The sequence below is a fragment of the Prionailurus bengalensis genome, chromosome A2, assembly GCF_016509475.1.
Source record: "Prionailurus bengalensis isolate Pbe53 chromosome A2, Fcat_Pben_1.1_paternal_pri, whole genome shotgun sequence".
NCBI lineage: Eukaryota > Metazoa > Chordata > Mammalia > Carnivora > Felidae > Prionailurus > Prionailurus bengalensis.
Window position 1 is genome coordinate 11,245,638 of NC_057348.1, and position 21,199 is coordinate 11,266,836.

Here is a 21,199-nt window from a genome sequence, read left to right on the forward strand (position 1 = left end):
AGGTTATTAATGGGGATGTCCATTTCAACTCATAAGACACTTTTATAACAAAATTAATAAAGTCCTTCAAAAAACTCATAAGTGAGGGATTTGCTGTGTCTTTAAGTGTCAGCTGTTGTGGGCTGGCCTCTCCATTCCTCAACACACACTGCCACCACCTCTCACCCCACTCCTTCTGGCTCTTTCCCCTTGACACCTGGCTTTCTTTTGACACATGATTTTCTGGAACAAGCCCCTTCCTCAGGCCCTTTGCACAGACCTTTGCCCCTGCTGGGCACACACTTTCTGAGATCACCTCAACTTCCTTCCTATCTCCCTCAAGGTCCTGTTCAAATGTCATCCTTTTCTTCACAGCCCCTGTCACCATCTGACATGTTTTTTGATTATTTTTATTTGCTTATCATTCTTTCCCCATTCTAGGATGATAAGGAATTTTGTTTTTCAGCACCCTATATTCATTGCATATACAGTGCCTTGAACGTGATCAATAATCAGTATGTACTCTTTAAAGGGGTAAAAAATATTCTCCATAAAACAAGACCATACATTATGCTCAAGGAGCCGATTGAGAGTAGAAATGGAATTTTTAATAAGAAATAAAAAGAAATAATAAGAAATGCTAGGGATGCCCTAATGGGGTTGAGACCATATACCTATATTGTTTTCACTCATATGTGGATCTTGAGAAACTTAACAGAAGACCATGGGATAGGGGAAGGCAGGGGGGGGAGTTACAAACAGAAAGGGAGGGAGGCAAACCATAAGAGACTCTTAAATACAAAGAACAAACTCAGGGTTGATGGGGGTGGGAGAGAGGGGAAAGTGGGTGATGGGCATTGAGGAGGGCGCCTGTTGGGATGAGCGCTGGGTGCTGTATGGAAACCAATTTGAGGATAAAATATATTTTAAAATTTTTTAAAAGAAACGTATTTCCTGACTCTAAAGTATAAATGGTAGTTCTCACGCTAGGTTACTAGCTTGTGTGAAAATTAGTCATTTATTTCTCTGTGTCCTGGTAGTCATCTCCAACCCATGGAGCCAAGGAACCTTACAGTCATTTCAGAATTTCTTCTTCTGGGATTTTCAGAGGAACCAGCATTCCAGCCCCTCATATTTGGGCTTTTCCTCTCCATGTACCTGATCACTGTGTTTGGGAACCTGCTCATCATCCTGGCCATCAGCTCTGACTCCCACCTCCACACACCCATGTACTTCTTCCTGGCCAACCTGTCCTTTGTAGACATTTGCTTCACCTCCACCACCATCCCGAAGATGCTCTGGAACATCCAGACCCAGAGCAAAGTCATAACCTATGAGGACTGCATCACCCAGATGTATTTTTTCCTACTCTTTGCGGGATTGGACAACTACATCCTGACCGTGATGGCCTATGACCGATTTTTGGCCATCTGTCACCCCCTGCACTACACGGTCATCATGAACCCCCGGCTCTGTGGGCTGCTGGTTCTGGTGTCTTGGATCATGAGTGTCCTGCATTCCTTGTTACAAACCTCAGTGGTGCTGCGACTGTCCTTCTGTACAGACTTGGAAATCCCTCACTTCTTCTGTGAAATTAAACAAGTGGTCCAACTTGCCTGTTCTGACACCTTTCTTAATAACATGGTGATGTATTTTGGAGCTGGGCTGCTGGGTGGGGGCCCCCTTGCTGGGATCCTTTACTCTTATTCTAAGATAGTTTCTTCCATATGTGGGATCTCATCAACTCAGGGCAAGTATAAAGCATTTTCCACCTGTGCATCCCACCTTTCTGTGGTCTTCTTATTTTACTGTACAAGCCTATGTGTGTACCTTAGCCCCACTGCTACCCAGAGCTCCTACTCAGGTGCCACAGCCTCGGTGATGTACACAGTGGTCACGCCCATGCTGAACCCCTTCATCTACAGCCTGAGGAACAGAGACATAAAGAGGGCTCTGAAAAAATCCTTTGGAAAGGAAACTATGAAAGGACCAATTGCCCTGGGGCAATTGTACCTGATGGCAGAACTCAAAGCTTGAGAGCCAGAAGTGGCAATTCTTTGATCAGATTGTGGAAGTAGAAGTTGCTACTTCTATTGATTTCCTGGAACATCTCTTTCTTCAACAACAACTTCTCTGTACACTTTAGGTAACATCTGTATTACCCTTTCTGCACTCTGGTGTTTAATAGTGTTTCCCTTAGTTGTTTTCCTACTCTTCTGAATTCATTCCCAATTTTGGACGATATTGGAAATTCCCATTTATTCTGTGAGATTCTATAGATTTGTTAAGAATACCCTCTTCTTAAATGAAATATATCATCCTGAGCAATTTTTCTTTTGTTTTACTAAAAAATAATCATGAGTTGTACTACATGATGGAAAAAACCACATTTGGCCCAAATTATAAAATTCCATAAGAGACGAAAGTCTGAAAGGACAACTCACCACTTCTGTGTCCATCATTCCTTTAGATATCTGTTCTTCCTGAAAATGTAGACTTTAACCTATGGTGTGTTTTATAACAAGTCATTGGGCTTTATTCTCCTCCTTAGGATACTGTTTTCTTATTCAGTGTTCACGTAATCACTAGGAAAAGTGATAATCAGATACATGTCTCCAGGTGTGGTCTACATAGAAACACAAATTCCAAGAAATAATTTTACATAATATGACCACAGAGTCAGAGATTAAGCAAAATTTCAGTCATGCATCTGTTACTATGCAAACGAATGTTTTCCTGCTACACATTTGCTTATTGACGATGTGAGACTGGCATCCGTGTGTCAGGGGGTCTATCACTGGGGCCAAAAATCATTTGCATACTTATGTTTCCTATTTCCTTGTGTTCCTGTTTCTTCCTAAAAATGTCCACGTCTCCCCTAAAACTATGATTCACTGGAGTACAATTGCATATGATAAGCTGCATATATTTAATGTATACAATTTGCTGAATTACAGGAGGCATACAAAAATTAAGTTTATAGGGAAACATGGGACTGTCTCTGCAGGGCAAGGGGTGAGACTCCTGCAGCGAAGGACACAGAAAGGGGACACCCTGGCCTCTGTGCCACTGCTCACACTTTGTCCTTGTTGCAGATGCCCTCCTGAGGGGCATCCCACAACCCACTTGATGAGTGCCAAGTAGGACCAGGAGATGGAACAGAAGAGCAACATACTGTTTATGAAGGAGATGAAAGTTTCATGGAATTGAGTCCAGTTGCATTTCAATATAGGAGAGGTGACAATGGTGATCCCAAACCTTCTCTTTTTTTAATATCTATTTATTTGGGGGACAGCACAAGCAGGGGAGGGGCAGAGAGAGAGAAGGAGACACAGAATCCGAAGCAGGCTCCAGGCTCTGAGCTGTCAGCACAGAGCCCGATGTGGGGCTCGAACTCACAAACCGTCAGATCATGACCTAAGCTGGAGTTGGATGCTCAACTGATTGAGCCACCCAGGTGTCTCCCAAAGCCTTCTTGAAAGAGATTTCCTAGAAAGGGGCATGCTTTTGCACTGCTAGTGAGAATGCAAACTGGTGCAGCCACTCTGGAAAATAAGATGAAGGTTCCTCAAAAATAAGAACTGGAGTTACTCTACAACCCAGCAATGGCACTATGAGGTATTTATCTAAAGGACACAAAAATGCTAATTAAAAGGGGCACATGCATCCCAATGTTTATAGCTGCACTATCAACCATAGCCAAATTATGGAAAGAGCCCAAATGTCCACCAACTGTTTAATGAATAAAGATGATGTGTCGTATGTAATTACAATATATAATTGAATATTACTCAGCGATCAAAAGGAATGAAATATTGCCAGTTGCAACACGTGGACAGAACCAGAAAGTACCATGCTAAGCAAAATAATTCAGAAGAAAACAAATATCCTATGGTTCCACATATGTAGAATTTAAGAAACAAAACAGATGAACATAAGGGAAATGAAGGAAAAATAAGATAAAAAGAGAGAAGGAGGCAAACCATAAGAGATTCTTAAATACAGAGAACAAACTGAGGGTTGCTGGAGGGGAGGTGGGTGGGGGGGGTGGACTAAATGAATGATAGGCATAAAGGAGGGCACATGTTCAGATGAGCGCTGGGTGTTATATATAAGTGATGAATCACTAAATTCCACTCCTGAAATCATTATCACCCTATATGTTAACTAACTTGGATTCAAATAAAATGTAAACTTTTATAAAACACCTTTTTTTTGTAAAAACGTTTTAAGCTGAAAGTTCATGAAGAGATCTGGTTGTATGAAATTATTTGCACACACTCGGCTTAATAAAAGGTGAAATGTTAAAAAAAAAGATTATATACTACATGACTCCCTTTGGGTATAATTCAAAAAGATGCACAGTAAGTTTTAACTGCTTTGTCATGTTATTGTTAACATTTCATCACCCTGAGCCTCAATTTCCCTATTTCTGAAGGGAATGTGGGGCAATGAGCCCTAACTTCAGGCAGGTGGTGCCAGGAATAAATGAAACGTGTAGAAGCACTTGGTCAAGTCCAAAGAAAATGTTCAAGGTTAGGAGTCTGAGTATGTATATGTGTGTGTACATTTGTATACATGTTTCTGTCAAATAAATGTGTCCACACACATACGAGTAGACATAAGAGAGTTATTGAAATCCCATCTGTTATGGTGAAAGAAAACCTGAAAGATGGAGGGGACAAAAATGAAAAGAATAAACATTCGAATCAACATAAAATAGAAAGAATGTAGAATTTTGACACAAAAGTTTAAAGTAGAGTGAAAGACCTTAATTTTAATAGGGAAATGTTTTCTATCTCAAATTTTCAAAGGCCTCTGAGTCAAAACCACGTTTATATTTATGCAGTGGGATATCACTGTCCAACGAATGAGTCAATATATCTCCAAACTAAAACTAGTTTTCTCTTTCCATTTAATGTGGGATGTCCATACCAAATGCCTTGACCCTAGGGAAAGTTCACTGAATGAGCTGAAATGCTCAAACTCTGTTCCTACACGCAATATTTTTCCAAACAAATGTCTGTAATCAATTCCTGTTGCTGCAGAAACAAATGATCACACTCGTGGCTTAACACCAAGATTTATCCGAAGTTTGTGGAAGGTCAGAAGCCTGAAATGGGTCTCATTGGGCTAATATCAAGAGGTCTGCAGGGCTGTGATCCTTCTGGACACTCTAGAGGAGAATTCACTCCATTTCCTTTTTCCCTTTTTAGTGGCTATCTGCATTTCTTGTCTTATGGCCCTTCTTCCAACGTCAAAGCCAACAGCGTAGAGTCTGAAAATGTCTCTCTGATTCCAAATCTTTGTCCTCCCCCTCCCACATTTGGAGGACACCTGTGATTACACTAGTTCCATCCAGATAATCCAGGCCAATCTTTTTTATATAAAGATCAGTGATTAGCAGCTTTATGCCATCTACTGGCCACATTCCCCTTGCTCTGTAAACAAATATTTTCAAAAGTTCTTTGGATTGGGACACCTTTGGAAGCCTACAAAGTGTTTTTTTCAAATATAAAATAATTGATGTCACTCATTGACCATAGAATTCATCAACACCTATAGAATTGTGTGAAAAACATTTCTTTCAGGGGCACCTGGGTGGCTCAGTCAGTTAACTGTCCAACTCTTGACCTTGGCTCAGGTCATGATCTCATGGTTAGTGAAATCAAGCCCAACAGCTGTCTCTATGATGACAGCCTAGAATCTCTCTCTCTCTCTCTCCTTCTCTCTCAAAATAAAGATAAATATTAAAAGAAAACAATTTTTCTTTCAAAATGACAAACAGAAGATTCTTGGTGGAGAAGACCTAAAACCACCTACATGTGACTCTAACACAGGAGCACAGACTTGCTCTCTACCTGTGATCCATAGATCAGAACATGCAATATCATCACCACCTGGTTGTTTGTAGAAGGACAAACTCCCTGGAATCCCAGAGACCTGATGAATCAGGTCAGGGCATTTTAACTACAAACTTTGGTGGTTTGTACACACAATGAAGATAGAGCCGTATTTTTCACCTACTCACTGTTGACATTTGGAGCTGGGTAAATATTTGTGCTGGGTGCTGTCCTTTGGGTTATAGAGGTTTGACAGCATCCCTTAAGACATGGCCAAATATCCACAGAGGCAAAATCATGCCTGATTGAGAACCATGGTGCTGAGGTTTGAGAACTGGAAGTATAATGAAAGGAATCCAATTAAGGATTCATCCAGTATTACATTTATAACTGTGGTCTTAGGATTTCTAATAAAAAATATATATTTGGGGAGAGGAGTTGAGATGATAGAGCAGCATGGAGACCTTGAGCTTGTCTCATCCCTGAAACGCAGTTAAATCAGCACGAAACCATTTTGAACACCTAGGAAATGGATCCGATGATTAACACAACAGTCTGCATGACTTGAGCCACAGAACTCAGCAGGTGCGTGGGACAGAGAGGTGAACCGGGGAAGAAAAAAAAAGCTGCAGAGGGTAGGGAGCCATTTGCAGGGAGAAGACAGAGAGAAAAAGGGAAAGGGGAAGAGAACAGCATATCAGGATGGTGCAAGAAAAGCAGCTGGAAAGAAAGAGAGAGAAAGAGTGAAAACACTTTCAGGGGAATGGACAATCGAACTATTGACACAAAGAAAAGAGAGGGTTTTGGTACCATCAGAATTCTGTATACAGTGGAGTGCAGAGTCTGAAGTTTTGGCGCTCAGTGTCTGAGGGTGCTCTGGTGAGGAAGCAAGATGAATCCCCAGGATCAGGAGTGGGCCTGAGGGGTGTCACACACAGGAAGAAGTCATCCCCCTGCTTGGAGTGCATTTGGTAGAGGCCATACGGCCTCCCCATAGGCAAAGGTCCCAGCAGAACCTGGAGAGCAGCCACATTTGCTGGTACTGGGACAAAGACACCAGAGTGCAGTGACATCTGGCACCGGCTGTGTGTTGTGATTCGCCAAAATCTCTGAAACTCTATCACTGCACAGTCACATGAACATTTTGTGAGACAAACCAGCACCCAGTCATTGTTCAGTGAGATCCTCCCCCAGAGAGTCAGAGTGGGTCAAAGGCACAAGGGTCTCTAAAGTGTGAAGTTTTGAAACACAACCCCAACTGAGACAAAACTCTGGAGGGAGATGCTGCCTGACAGGCAGGCAGCTTGGACAGGGACAGGGTAGAGAGGAGGAGTGGGCAGAGGCCTGAGAAAGGAGAGGCTCTTGATCACAGGTGGATGAGAGCACGAAGTTCCTGCCACAGAAACTAGGGAAGTGGGTGGAAACAATTTCCATCTTTCACACCTGGATCCACCACAATAAGCCAAGCATCACAACCTAATGGAGAACAAAGCCATTACAAAAAGCTCTGCCAACTGCACCCTCCAAGCCCATCCCCCAGTCACTCCACCTGCTTAGTGTACAGACTAGAGAGTACTTCCTAGTTTCAGTTCTAGGGGAAACTAGGTGAAACCCCATTTGGGTTTCATTCTATTTGCTGGTTCATTTGTTTGTTCATTTTCTTTGTTTCTGTTTTTGTTTAAATTGTTTTTTTTATTCTTTCTTTTCTAAATATAACTTGGATAAAGAAAGGAAATTATTTTTTACTTTATTTTTTATTTTTTAAATTTTTTATTCTATTTCTGTTTCTTTATTCTATTCTATTACAAAAATGCTTTTAAATTTTTCATTTTTCTTACCTTTCCACTTCCTTTCTCACTTATCTCTATTCTATCAAGCTTATTTCAATAAGCAAACCAAAACACACTAGGATCTAACTTTATTTATTTGATTTTTTGTTTTGTTTTTAATTTTTTCATTTTAATCTTTTAATTTTTTTCTACCTCCAAAATGAAAAAATGAAGGAATTCATCCCAAAACAAAAAACAGGAAGAAATGATAGCCAGGGACTTAATCAATACAGATATAAGAAAGATGTCTGAACTACAATCTAGAACCACAATAAGAATACTAGTTGGTGTTGAAAAAAGCATAGAAGACACCAGAGAATCCTTTTCTGTGGAGATAAAAGAAACAAAATCTAGGCAGGCTAAAATTTAAAAAGGTATAATGAGAAGTAATCTCAAAAGGATGCCACAATGGCAAGGATGGATGAAGCAGAAGAGGGAATCAGCTATTTAGAAGATAAAATTATGGAGAATAATGAAGCAGAAAAAAAGAGGGAAACAAAGGCAAAAGATCACAATACAAGACTCAGTGACTTATTACAAGAGAATAACATCTGAATCACAGGAATCCCAAAAAATGAAGAGAGAGAAAAGTGACAGAAGGTTTATGTGACCAAATTATAATGGAAAACTTTCCTAATCTGGGGAAAGACACAGACATCAAAATCCAAGAGGCTTAGAGAAATCCCATTAGATTCAACAAAAACCGACCATCAACAAGGCATATCATAGTCTAATTTGCAAAATACACAGAAAAGAAAAGATTATGAAAGCAGCAAGGGAAAAAAATCCTTAACCTATAAGGAAAGACTGATCAGGTTCACATCAGGCCTATGCACAGAAATTTGGCAGTCCAGAAAGGAATGGCAGGATATATTTGACGTGCTGAATTGGAAAACTATGCAGCCAAGAATTCTTTATCCAGCAAGGCTGTCATTGAAAATAGGAGAGATGAAGAGTTTCCCAGAAAAACAGAAACCAAAGGAGTTTATGACCACTAAATCAGCCCTGAAAGAAACTTTAAGGGGGACTCCTTGACTGGAGAAAGACAAAACAAAACAAAAAAAGACCAAAAACAACACAGACTAGAAAGGACCAGAGAACATCACCAGAAACACCAACTCTACAGGCAACACATGGTACTAAATTCATATCTTTCAGTACTCACTCTAAATGTCAATGGACTAAATGCTCCATTCAAAAGACATAGGGTATCAGAATGGATAAGAAAGCAAGATCCCTCTTTATGATGCTCACAAATGACCCATTTTAGACCTAAAGACACCTGCAGATTGAAAGTAAGGGGATGGAGAATAATCTATGATGCCAATGACTGTCGAAAGAAAGCTGAAGCAGCAATACTTCCATGAGACAAACTAGATTTTAAAACAAAGACTGTAACAAGAGTTGAAAAAAAGACATTATACCATAATTAAGGGGTCTGTCCACCTAGAAGATCTAACGATTGTAGCTATTTATGCCCCCATCGTGGACACCCAAATGTATAAGCTAATTAATCACAAACATACAGAAACTCATTGATAAGAATACCATAATAGTAGGGGACTTCAACACCCCAATAACAACAATGGACAGGTCATGTAAGCAGAAAATCAACAAGGAAACAATAGCTTTGAATGACACACTGGACCTGATGGACTTAGATATATTCAGAACATTTCATTCTAGAGCAGCAGAATACATATTTTTCTCAAGTATACACCTATTCTCCTGAATAGGTCACATAGTAGGACACAAATCAGCCCTCAACAAGTACAAAAAGATCCAGATCATACATCGCATATTTTCATGCCACAATGCTATGAAACTTGAAATCAACCACAAGAAAAAAAATTGGAAAGACCGTGAATACTTGGAGATGAAAGAACATCCTACTAAAGAATGAATGGATTAACCAAGAAATTAAAGAGGAAATTAAAAAGTACATGAAAGTCAATGAAAATGAAAACACCACAGACCAAAATCTCTGGGATGAAGCAAAGGCAGTCATAAGAGAGAAGTATATAGCAATCCAGGTCTTCCTAAAGAAGGAAGAAAGGTCTCAAATACACAACCTAACCTTATACCTAAAAGAGCTGGGAAGAAAAAAAACAGCAAGTAAAGCCCAAAACCAGAAGAAGAAGGGAAATAATAAAGATTAGAGCAGAAATCAATGACATAGAAATCAAAATACCAGTAGAACAGATTAATGAAACTAGGAGCTGGTTCTTTGAAAGAATTAACAAAATGGATAAACCCCTAACCAGATTGATCAAAAAGAAAAAGGGAAGGACCCAAATAAATAAAATCATGAATTAAAGAGGAGAGATCACAACCAATACTGCTGAAATACAAACAATAATAAGAGAATATTAGGAGAAATTATATGCCAACAAATTGGGAAATCTGGAAGAAATGGATAAATTCCTAGAAATACATAAACTACCAAATCTGAAACAGGAAAAAATAGAAAATTTGAACACACCCATAACCAGTAGAGAAACTGAATCAGTAATCACAAATATACTAACAAACAAGAGTCCATGGCCAGATGGTTATCCAGGGGAATTCTATGAAACATTTAAAGAAGAGTTACCACCTATTCCTTTGAAGTTGCTCCAAGAAATAGAAATGGAAGGAAAACTTCCAAACTCTTTCTATGAAGCTAGCATTACCTTAATTCCAAAATCAGACGAAGACCCCACTAAAAAGGAGAACTAGAGACCAATTTCCATGATGAACATCAATGAAAAAATTCTCAACAAGATACTACCAAACTGGATCCAACTATGCATTAAAAGAATTATTCACCACGATCAAGTGGGATTTATTCCTGGGATGCAGGGCTGCTTCAATATCTACAAATCAATCAATGCGTTACATCACATTAATAAAAGAAAGGATAAAAAACATAATCCTATCAATAGATGCAGAAAAAAAGATTTGACAAACTACAGCATTTTTCTTGTTAAAAACCCTCAAGAAAGTAGGGATAGAAGGATCATGCCTCAATATCATAAAGGCCATACAGGAAAGACCCCCTGCTAATAACATCCTCAATGGGGAAAAACTTAGAGCTTTCCCACTAAATCAGGAACTGACAGAGATGTCCACTCTCATCATTGTTATTCAAAATAGTGTTGGAAGTCCTAGCCTCAGCAATCAGACAACACAAAGAAATAAAAGGCATCCAGATGGGCATGGAGGAAGTCAAACTTTCACTCTTCCCAGATGACATGACACTCCATGTGGAAAATCCAAATACTGCTAGAACTGATACATGAATTCAGCAAAGTCGCAGGACATAAAATCAACGTACAGAAATCAGTTGCATTTCTATACACCAAAAATAAAGCCAAAGAAAGAGAAATCAAGAATTGATCCCATTTACAATTTCACCAAAAACCATAAAATACCTAGGAATAAACCTAACCAAAGAAGTAAAAAATCTATACACTGAAAACTATAGCAAGCTTATGAAAGAAATTGAATAAGGCACAAAAAAAACCTGAAAAAATTGCATGCCTCTGAATTGGAAGAACAAATATTGTTAAAATATCAATTCTACCCAAAGCAATCTATAAATTCAATGCAATCCAAATCAAAATAGCACCAGCATTCTTCACAGAGTTAGAACAAACAATCCTTTTTTAATGTTTATTTATTTTTGAAAGAGAGACAGTGTGTGTGTGTGTGTGTGTGTGTGTGTGTGTGTGTGAGAGAGAGAGAGAGATACAGAATCTGAAGCAGGCTCCAGGCTCTGAGCTGTCAGCACAGAGCCTAATGTGGGGCTCAAACCCATGAACTGCAAGATCATGACCTGAGTCAAGGTCAGATGCTTAACCAACGAAGCCACCCAGGTGTCCCTAGAACAAACCATTCTAAAATTTGTATGGAACCAGAAAAGACCCCAAATAGCCAAAGCAATCCTGAAAAAGGAAATCAAAGCTGGAGGCATCACAATTTCGGACTTCAAGCTGTATTACAAAGCTATAATCATCAAGACAGTATGGTCCTGGCACAAACACAGACACATAGATCAATGGAACAGAACAGAGAACCCAGAAATGGCCCCACAAATGTATGGCCAACTAATCTTTGACAAAGCAAGAAAGAATATCCATTGGAAAAAAGACAGACTTGGGAAAACTCTACAGTGACATGCAGAACAATGAACCTGGATCACTTTCTTACGCCATACACATTAATAAATTCAAAATGGATGAAAGACCTAAACACAAGACAGGAAGCCATCAAAGTCATAGAGGAGAAAACAAGCAACAACCTCTTTGACCTCAGCCGCAGCAACTTCTTACTTGACATGTCTCTGGAGGCAAGGGAAACAAAAGAAAAAATGAACTATTGGGACCCAATCAAGATAAAAAATACTTCTGCACAGTGAAGGAAACAATTAACAAAACTAAAAGGCAACTGATGGAATGGGAGAAGATATTTGGAAACGATGTATGAGATAAAGGGCTAGTATCCAAAATCTATAAAGAACTTCTCAAACTCAACACCCAAAAAACAAATAATCCAGTGAAGAGATGGGCAAAAGACATGAATAGACGCTCCTCCAAAGAAGACATCCAGATGGCTAACAGACACATGAAAAAATGCTCAACATCACTCATCATCAGGGAAATACACATCAAAACCACAGTGAGATACCACCTTACACCTGTCAGAATGGCTAACATTAACAACTCAGGCAACAACAGTTGTTGGCCATGATGTGGAGAAAGAGGAATACTTTTGCACTGCTGGTGGGAATGCAAACTGGTGCAACCCCTCTGGAAAACAGGATGGAGATTCCTCAAAAAATTAAAAATAGAACTACCCTATGACCCAGCAATTGCACAACTAGGCATTTATCCAAAGGGTTCGAAAGTGCCAGGGGCACATGCTCCCCAATGTTTATAGCAGCACTATCGACAATAGCCAAAGTATGGAAAGAGCCCAAATGCCCACTGACTGATGAATTGATAAAAAAAGATGTGGTGTATATATACAATGGAATATTACTCGTCAATCAAAAAGGACGAAATCTTGCCAGTTACAACAACGTGGATGGAACTAGAGGGTATTATCCTAAGCAAAATAAGTCAGTCAGAGAAAGACAAATATCATATAACTTCACTCATGTGGAATGAGTGAACATAGGGGAAAGGAAGCAAAAATGAGATAAAAACAGAGAGCAAGACAAAACTAAAGACAGTCTTAAATACAGAGAACAAACAGGGTTGCTTGTGGGGTGGTGGGTGATGCAATGGGCTCAATGGGTGGTGAGCATTAAGGAGGGCAATGCAGGGATGAGCCCTGGGGTTCTATATAAGTAATGAATCATTAAATTCTATTTCTGATCATTTTTATACTATATGTCAACTAACTCGGATTTAAATTTTAAAAAAACAAATATATATATATATATATATATATATATATATATATATATATATCTGGTCTACATCCCCATTTCTGATCCATAGCTCCTAAAATTCTTCCAATATCGTAAGTGATGAGAGTTGTAAAGTCGTCTTCCATCAGAGGGGCACCTGGGTGGCTCAGTCAGTGGAGCATCAACTCATAATTTTCACTCAGATCAAGATCTCACCATTCAAGAGTTGGAACCTCACATTGGGTTCTGCTCTGACAGTGTGGAGCTTGCTTGGGATTCTCCCTTGTCCTCTCCCTTTCTGCCCCTGCCCCTCTAACATGAGGATGTTTTCTCTCTCTCTCTCTCTCTCTCTCTCTCTCTCTCTCTCCATCAAAATAAATAAATAAACTTTAAAAGAAAAATGTCTTCTGTCAGGATAATGGAGTGACTTTGGGAAAACATCTAAGGAGAGGGGCTGCTTGCCAGGAGGACTAATCATATGATTAGAATATGAACTTCACATGCCACCCCCTGACCTGTAGGGATGGGAGAGTCTCTGGAGGTTGAATCTAAGCAGCAATAGCCAATGATATAATCAGTTGTGTCTACATCATGAAGCTTCCATAAAACCCAAAAGGAGGGTTCAGAGAGTTTTCAGGTTGGTGAACACATGGAGACAGGGAGAGTGGCATGCCTGGAGAAGGAATGGAAGCTCTACACCCTCTCCCCATACCTTGCCCTGTGCATCTCTTCTATCTGGCGTCATCCCTCCCCAAAGGCAGCACAGCTCATGAGGGAAATACTCAAGAGACACATATAAACTTGAGCATGCACAAGCTCACCTACTGAATCCATCATTGGACCACCTAACCTCAGACCTGGAGGTAGAGCTCCAGTTCTTGGTAGGAAAGGTCTAAAAATACCTACCCCTGACTCAAACACTGAACCACAGCCTTACTACTCAAAGATGGGTCCACAGACCAGATGGGTGGCATCAGTACCTACTGAGAAATGGTTACAATTACAGGATCTCTGAGCCCCACCCATGTCCTGCCAAATCAGAGTCCAGATTTGAACAGGATCCCCAAGTGATTCATAAATACATTAATGTTGGAGAAGTTCTGGTCTAGAGTGGTGTTTCTCAACTTCTCCACTGTTGACACTGTGCTAGATAATTCTCTGTGGTGGGGGCCGTCCTGTGCACTGTATGACATGGGGCAGCATTCCTGGCCTGAACCCACTAGGCACCAGTGGGACCTCCCTAGTTATGACAACCAAAAATTTCTCCCTTATCTTGTCAAGTGTTGTCTGAAAGCAAAATCGCCCTTGGTTGAGAGCCACTGACCCAGCGCTCGAGAACTGGAAATATCTTGGTGGATTTCCAGTCAAAGATCCTTCTGCCCTAGTTCATAACTCTGGGAAGGTCATTCCACACTTCTGAGCCCCACTTTTACAACTTTACTTTAATAAGAGTGGACTTTTCTTTAATCCCACATGAGTGAAATGATACAGTATTTGTCTTTCTCTGATTGGCTTACTTTGCTCAGCATAATGCATTCTAGCTCCACCCACATTTGGGTTGGGGAGAGAAGAGAGGGAAACAAACCAGAAGAGAATCTTAACTATAGAGAACAAATGAGGGATGAAGGAGGGAAGAAAGTGGGGGATGGGCTAGATGGGTGACAGGGATAAAGGAGGACGCTTTGAGATGAGCAGTGGGTGTTTTATGTAAGTGAAGAATCACCAAATTCTATTCCTGAAACCAGTATTACACTGTATGTGAACTAAAAAAAAATCTAATTTTTTTTAAGAAGAGTGGATTTTGTAAAAATGAAATAAGGAATCCCCATAGGTTCCTGAGCTCAGTGTATGGTGCATAAAAAGATCTAAATATATCATATAATTAACAAACTTTTTACATGGAGCACCAAATGGCAGCTCTCAATTTGTGTCACCAGCATGAATCACTTCATTGGTTAGTCAAAAACATCATGAACACAAGAGCACGGTACCCATTTGCTTATTGCACATTAACATACCTCTCTCTCTCATTGAGAGGAGAATAGCAATTTTCTAGAGAAACCGGGAAGTCGTCTCTGCCATAAGACAATACTTTGGAGGTCCATGAGACCTGGTTAGGCAGGTCCCTCGTCTTAGATTTGGAGAAAAACGTTAACTCAAAATTGGGGTAAGGTGTAAGGAGGTTAGACCTCTGGAAGGCCGGCAAGAGCGTGGAGAAGACATAACAAAAGCCAGATTCACCTGACTTCTAATCTGGTCTCCTGGGAACAGAGAATTAGTAGGAAAAAAAATTATTTTCTGTCCAGACCAGTGGCCCAGAGGGAAACAAGGTGCTCCAGCGTGGGACTAACAATGGAAACAGCGCCTAATGAGCAGACACAGGGAGCTGTAAATATCTCCTCTGCCATCCTAACCATGGTGCTCCTTGTGCAGGACAGGACATGGTTGTTGCTCTCGGATTCCTAAGTCTGGCTGGGGGACCAATGTTTCACTCCTTCCTGCTGTCCTGTCTGGGAACAGAGCCTTGGTTTCCATCATCGACCATCCAGGGAAAATTCCAGACCTCCAATCAGAGATGCTCTTCTTATAGACTCTTGAGTCCAAGAGCTCAGCAGGTATTTCAGGAAAGCGTCAGAGAGAATGGAACCTGAGACCTTTCCCTGAGGTCACCTGAGAGCCTAACCAGCATGTCCCAGAGCCGAGAGATTTTTCTTTACTAGGTTGACTATGAAATTTGAAAATAATTTACTTAATTTATTTTTAAAAATTTTTAAGTTTATTTATATATTTTGAGATAAATACAGAGAGAGTGAGCCAGGGAGGGGCAGAGAGAGAGAGAAAACTGACAAGTGTGGAGCCAACACAGGACTTGACTCACAAACCATGAGTTGATGATCTGAGCTGAAACCAAGAGTTGGGCACTCAACCAACTGAGCCACCCAGGAGCCCCCTTTTTTAATTTTTGTTGTATTTTTACTTTTCATTTTTTATACTTAAAAGATCTTTAAAAATAAGTGTTCATCGTACTCAGCAATACAAGGATCATTGTTGACAATGAGTGGTGAGAGTGGAAGTCCAGTTGGATGAGACTGAGGAAGAAATGGGGGGAGGGGTACAAAGTGGTTCCAGTGAAATGAAAACATATCCAAGGAGTTTTGTAGCTACGGAGGTAGCAAAACGGAGTATAGGCTTGGAGATACTAGCATGGAGTGGGAGCATTTTACAATTTTTTTCATTTGGGGTGCATTTGGCTTGTTCTGAATTTATCAGAAGGATATGTGCTCCTGAAGGTAAATACTCCCTTGTGACAGCAGGTTGTGAGACATATAATCACAGTATCAACTCTCCCATTGATATTCAACAGAAAAAAAAATATAGACTTACTACGCATGAAGGGCTATGCCAAGGAACATTTTAGCCATTATTTTATTACCAAGGAAGCTGAATAGATTTTAGACTTTGTTAGCTACTTACTTCCTGTATGCAAATTTTTGGGCAAGTATGTTGCTTTTCTGTACCGGGATCTGAGTGTTTTTATTGTTGTTTTATTGTTGTTATCCCAAGATAACAAAGGAAAGAATACCACCAAGGAAAGTGAGGAAAGGGCCAGCCACATCCACTGTTGGGACACATAAAAACAAGCGTGGTCAAATAGACAGGGAATAGGTACATTAATAACAATCAGGTCAGGGGCCTGAGGTGGATACCATGATGAGGCAAGTGGAGTCATCAGCCCGGGCTCCCTGGAGTCTGACTTAACATCAGCACCCACACTCACTACATTTTCTCTTGACAACCTGGCTCCTATAATGGACTATCCATTCACACTGCTTTTTTCCCACATGAGCAGACAATGGCCTTCTACTAAAACTATTTTTCCCATTATAGCAGTGGTTTCCAATTTTTTTTAGTGTCCACAATAGACATGCCTTTGAATTATGATCAAACATGTGTGCACATGCAAACATGCAAATCCACGTGGATGCACACACACACACACACACACACGCATGCATACACACACAACTGAACAAAGAGAATAACCATTCATATGCTAACAGGAAGGATCTATGCTGAACTTTTTATTTATAGTCACTCAATCTGTCAACCACGATAAGGGGACAGATACCAGTACTCCCACTATTTCAGTGAGAATATCAACATTTTAGAATGAACTAGTTGTCTCCCCAAATTCAAACAGCTAACGTTTGAATCCAACATGGTAGATCCAAGATTCAAAGCTCATTTACTGATTCCAAAATTGTGCATGTAATATCACTTAGGAAAGTTTGTCACCATTTCACCTTGATAAATCCCCACTAATTTGTATGCTGTATATTTCCTATTGTCCATTGGGGATTTATTCCTTTTACTCAAATTTCAAGTGGATGTTCATACGTAAAGGTGTCTTGACACCATCAGTATATCACTCATCTCTCTTTGAGAGAAATTGGTTTTTGCTGCTTTATTAGTTATCTTAGACATCAAGTGGCTATTGATAGGGTTACAAAGCAGCGAGAACCAAGGAAGATTTCTCGTCATCACGATCTCTCAGGGACCACCTGGGCTTATGAGATCTCTCTTCCCCCTCTTCCTTTCCTCTGTCTCCTTTTGAGCTTTTTTATACTTCTCTAAATTCAGGACAGAATGGTCATATTAAAATAGAATGTCACATTTACACGTTCATAGGAATCTTACCAATTGGAATTTGGATATTTTTCTATCTTCTTTAGGGTAATGATAACTTGATGTCAAGAGCCTCACTAATACCCTTTCTTTCCTAAATACTGTAGCTGGAGGTGGGAAAAGCCTGATAACCACATGGTCTCTCTCAATGAGGTCTCTCTTCAAATGTCACCTTGTGCATAGATCTTTCTGAACTCCCTGTAAAGAAAACACCCCATCGCTTTCTTTTATGCCTGATTGTTTTCCCACATGTCATTGTATTTATAGCCTTTTTGCCCTGTTACTAGTGTCTGGTTGTGCTAACATTAATCTTTTTTCCCTGATTTCTAGTCACCACCACCACCACCACCACCACATGGGACCAAGCAATGATACCCAAATTTCAGAATTTTTTCTTCTGGGATTATCAAATGAACCAGAATTACAGCCCCTCATATTTGGACTTTTCTTCTCCATGTACTTGATCAGTGTCTTTGGAAACCTGCTCATCATCCTGGCTGTCAGCTCTGCCTCCCACCTCCACACGCCTATGTATTTCTTTCTCTCCATCCTGTCCTTTGTGGACATTTGTATCACCTCTACCATCATCCCAAAGATGTTGGTAAATATACAGACACAGACTAAAATTATAACCTATACAGGATGCATCAGCCAGATCTATTTTTCCACACTCTTTGCAGGCTGGGACAACTTTCTCCTGGCCGTGATGGCCTATGACCGCTTCGTTGCCATCTGTCACCCCCTGCACTACACAGTCATCATGAAACCCCGGCTCTGTGGACTGCTGGCTCTGGTGTCCTGGATCACGAGTGTCCTGAATTCCTTGTTACAAAGCTTAATGGTGCTGCGATTGTCCTTCTGTACAAACTCAGAAATCCCTCACTTTTTCTGTGAACTCAATCAGATGACACAGCTTGCCTGTTCTGATACCTTTCTGAACGACACAGTGATGTATATTTCAACTGTGTTGCTGGCCGGTGGTCCCCTTGCTGGGATCCTTTACTCTTACTCTAAGATTATTTCCTCTCTACGTAGAATCCCATCAGCTCAGGGCAAGTATAAAGCATTTTCCACCTGTGCATCTCACCTCTCAGTTGTCTCCTTATTTTATTGCACGGTCCTGGAAGGGTACCTTGTCTCCTCTGCTACCCAGAACTCCCACTCAAGTGCAACAGCCTCGGTGATGTACACGGTGGTCACGCCCATGCTGAACCCCTTCATCTACAGCCTGAGGAACAAAGACATAAAGGGGGCTCTGAGGAGATCCTTTGGGATGGCAGGTACAAAAGGGACCATCGTCCTGCTGGTGAAGAAGTGCCCTTGATTGCAGGGTCAAAGCCATGATTCTTTGATCATTGTGACACAGAATTTGCTCTTATGTATTTCCTGAAATTTCCATTTCTTAGAAGTCAGCTTCTCTATACAATTTCAGAAAACTCAGTTTACTAAGCTTTCTGCTCTAAGACACATACAAGTTTTTCCCTTGGTCCATTTTCATACCTTCCCACAGTTCTGACTTTGGATCGGACATATTTGAAAATTTCCGTGTCTTTTACAGGACAACTTTGATTTCTGAAAAACGGTTACTTCATAAATGACATATATCATGCCAAGTACAATTTGTCTAGACTTCCTGAAGGATAATCAATCCTGAGTTGTTTTATTCAGATGGATAAAACTACACTTGGCATCTAAGGCCGTTTATGTAATTTCACCATAGAGGAAAATAGGAAGTCACGATTTTCACTTTGGCTGTGTCATCAGTCTTGTTTACTCCTTAACCACTCTTCCTGATAACGTTGATTTTATCATTGTCCCCGTAAGCCTCAATGTATTGACAATGATGCCACAGGCTAAGAATGCCCGCAGTACACATCTGGGTCCGTGATACTTGTGATTCATACCTGCGCCAATGTTATGGATGCACTGTCCCTCATCATCATCATTGTTGTTGTTGTTGATCTTGTTAAAGTGTAATTGACATCACATTGTATTAGTTGCAGGTGTACAATGTAATCATTCAATATTTGTATATATTGCAAAGTTATCACAATAAACTCAGTTAACATCTATCACAGTATTTACTTACAAACTTATTTTCATCATGAGCATTTTCAAGATCCCCTCTTCTAGCTACTGTCAAATATATAATAGTTTGTTGACTATAGTCACCAGGTTGTACATGACATCCCCTTGACTTATTCATTTTATACCTAGAAATTTGTACCTTGTGACTCTTGTGCCCTTTTCATCCACTCCCCAGGATACCACCCACCTCAAGCTACTACCAATGGGTTCTGTGTATCCATAAGCTTGATTTGGTTTTGTCTTATTTTTAAGATCCCACATGTAAGTGAGATCATATGGTATTTATCTTCCTCTGTCTGACTTATTTCACTTAGCATAATACCCTCAAGGTCCATCAGTTGTCCAAGATTTCACTAATTTTTATGGCTGAATAATATGTGTGTGTGTGTGTATCACAATTTCATTCTATTTTCTTTTTTATTTTAATTCCAGTATAGTTAACAGAGTGTTATATTATTTTCAGGCATACAGTCTAGTGACACTTCCATATGTTACCCAGTACCGCACACTTTCTTTATCCATTCATCCACCAATGAACATGTAGCTTGTTTCCATGTCTTGGCTATTGTAAACCATGTTGCAATGAAATGGGGGTGTGTATATCTTTTCAAATTTGTGTTTTTGTTTTCTTCAGATAAATGCTCAGAAGTAGAATTGCTCAATCACATTGTAGTTCTATTTTTAAGTTTTCAAGGAACCTCCACACTGTTTTCCAGAGTGGCTGCACCAGTTTACATTCCCACCAACAGGGCATGAGAGATTCCTCTTCTCCACAGCCACAACAACACTTGTTGTTTCTTGTTTTTTTGATACTATCCATTCTAAGAGGCATGAGGTTGATATCTCATTGTAGTTTTGATTTTTATTTCCCTGGGGATTAGTGATGTTCAGCATCTTTTCATGTACCTGTTGGCCATCTGTATGTCTTCATAGGAAAAATTTCTATTCAGATCTTCTCCCCATTTTTTTAATCAGGTTGTTTGTTTTTGTTTTTATTTTTTCACTTCATTATTCTTCATTCACAAATGCTAATTGGATATTCGTCCACATGCAACATTTTCTCTCGTGTTCACAACTCAACAGGTTGGTGAATCCAAAAGGACTGGTGCCATCACTATACGGAGTATATTGTACTAGTGTTTCAATCACTTATTCCAACCTACATCTTCTTTTATACTCTAAAACATCTTTATTATGTTGTTTGATCAGATAGATCCACAAGAGGTGGAGGTGCCCAAGGTCAGTCCAACTTTCAGCCAGTCAGGTCTGTCCTGTGACAGCTCCTGAACATAGAACTTTGATGGTATTAAAGAGCCATTTGAGAGCCTGACCAGATCCAGCAACTTGGAGAAGGGACACAACAGCATGGGTGGTGCCAT

At 40.0% G+C, this 21,199-nt stretch overlaps 2 protein-coding genes and 1 pseudogene across 2 annotated transcripts; 2 read left to right on the plus strand and 1 right to left on the minus strand.

The window, feature by feature from the left end:
* Positions 1-1,032: 1,032 nt before the first annotated feature.
* LOC122486582 (olfactory receptor-like protein OLF4) lies at positions 1,033-5,322 on the plus strand. Its single transcript, XM_043585927.1, has 2 exons — positions 1,033-1,946; positions 5,154-5,322. Exons 1-2 carry the CDS (start codon positions 1,033-1,035, stop codon positions 5,320-5,322), a joined length of 1,083 nt encoding a protein of 360 aa, XP_043441862.1.
* Positions 5,323-18,087: 12,765 nt separating this feature from the next.
* LOC122486583 (olfactory receptor 7A17-like) lies at positions 18,088-19,056 on the plus strand. Its single transcript, XM_043585928.1, has one exon. The coding sequence runs from the start codon at positions 18,088-18,090 to the stop codon at positions 19,054-19,056; it is 969 nt and encodes a 322-aa protein (XP_043441863.1).
* Positions 19,057-20,738: 1,682 nt separating this feature from the next.
* LOC122486383 lies at positions 20,739-21,199 on the minus strand (annotated as a pseudogene).

What these genes read in the sequence shown, in the direction of transcription:
- LOC122486582 (XM_043585927.1), top strand. Translation starts at nt 1,033, where the DNA reads ATGGAGCCAAGGAACCTTACAGTCATTTCAGAATTTCTTCTTCTGGGA. An exon ending in AGGGCTCTGAAAAAATCCTT is followed by an intron (nt 1,947 to 5,153) that starts TGGAAAGGAAAC and finishes TCCTTCTGGACA; the next exon opens with CTCTAGAGGAGAATTCACTC.
- LOC122486583 (XM_043585928.1), top strand. Translation starts at nt 18,088, where the DNA reads ATGGGACCAAGCAATGATACCCAAATTTCAGAATTTTTTCTTCTGGGA.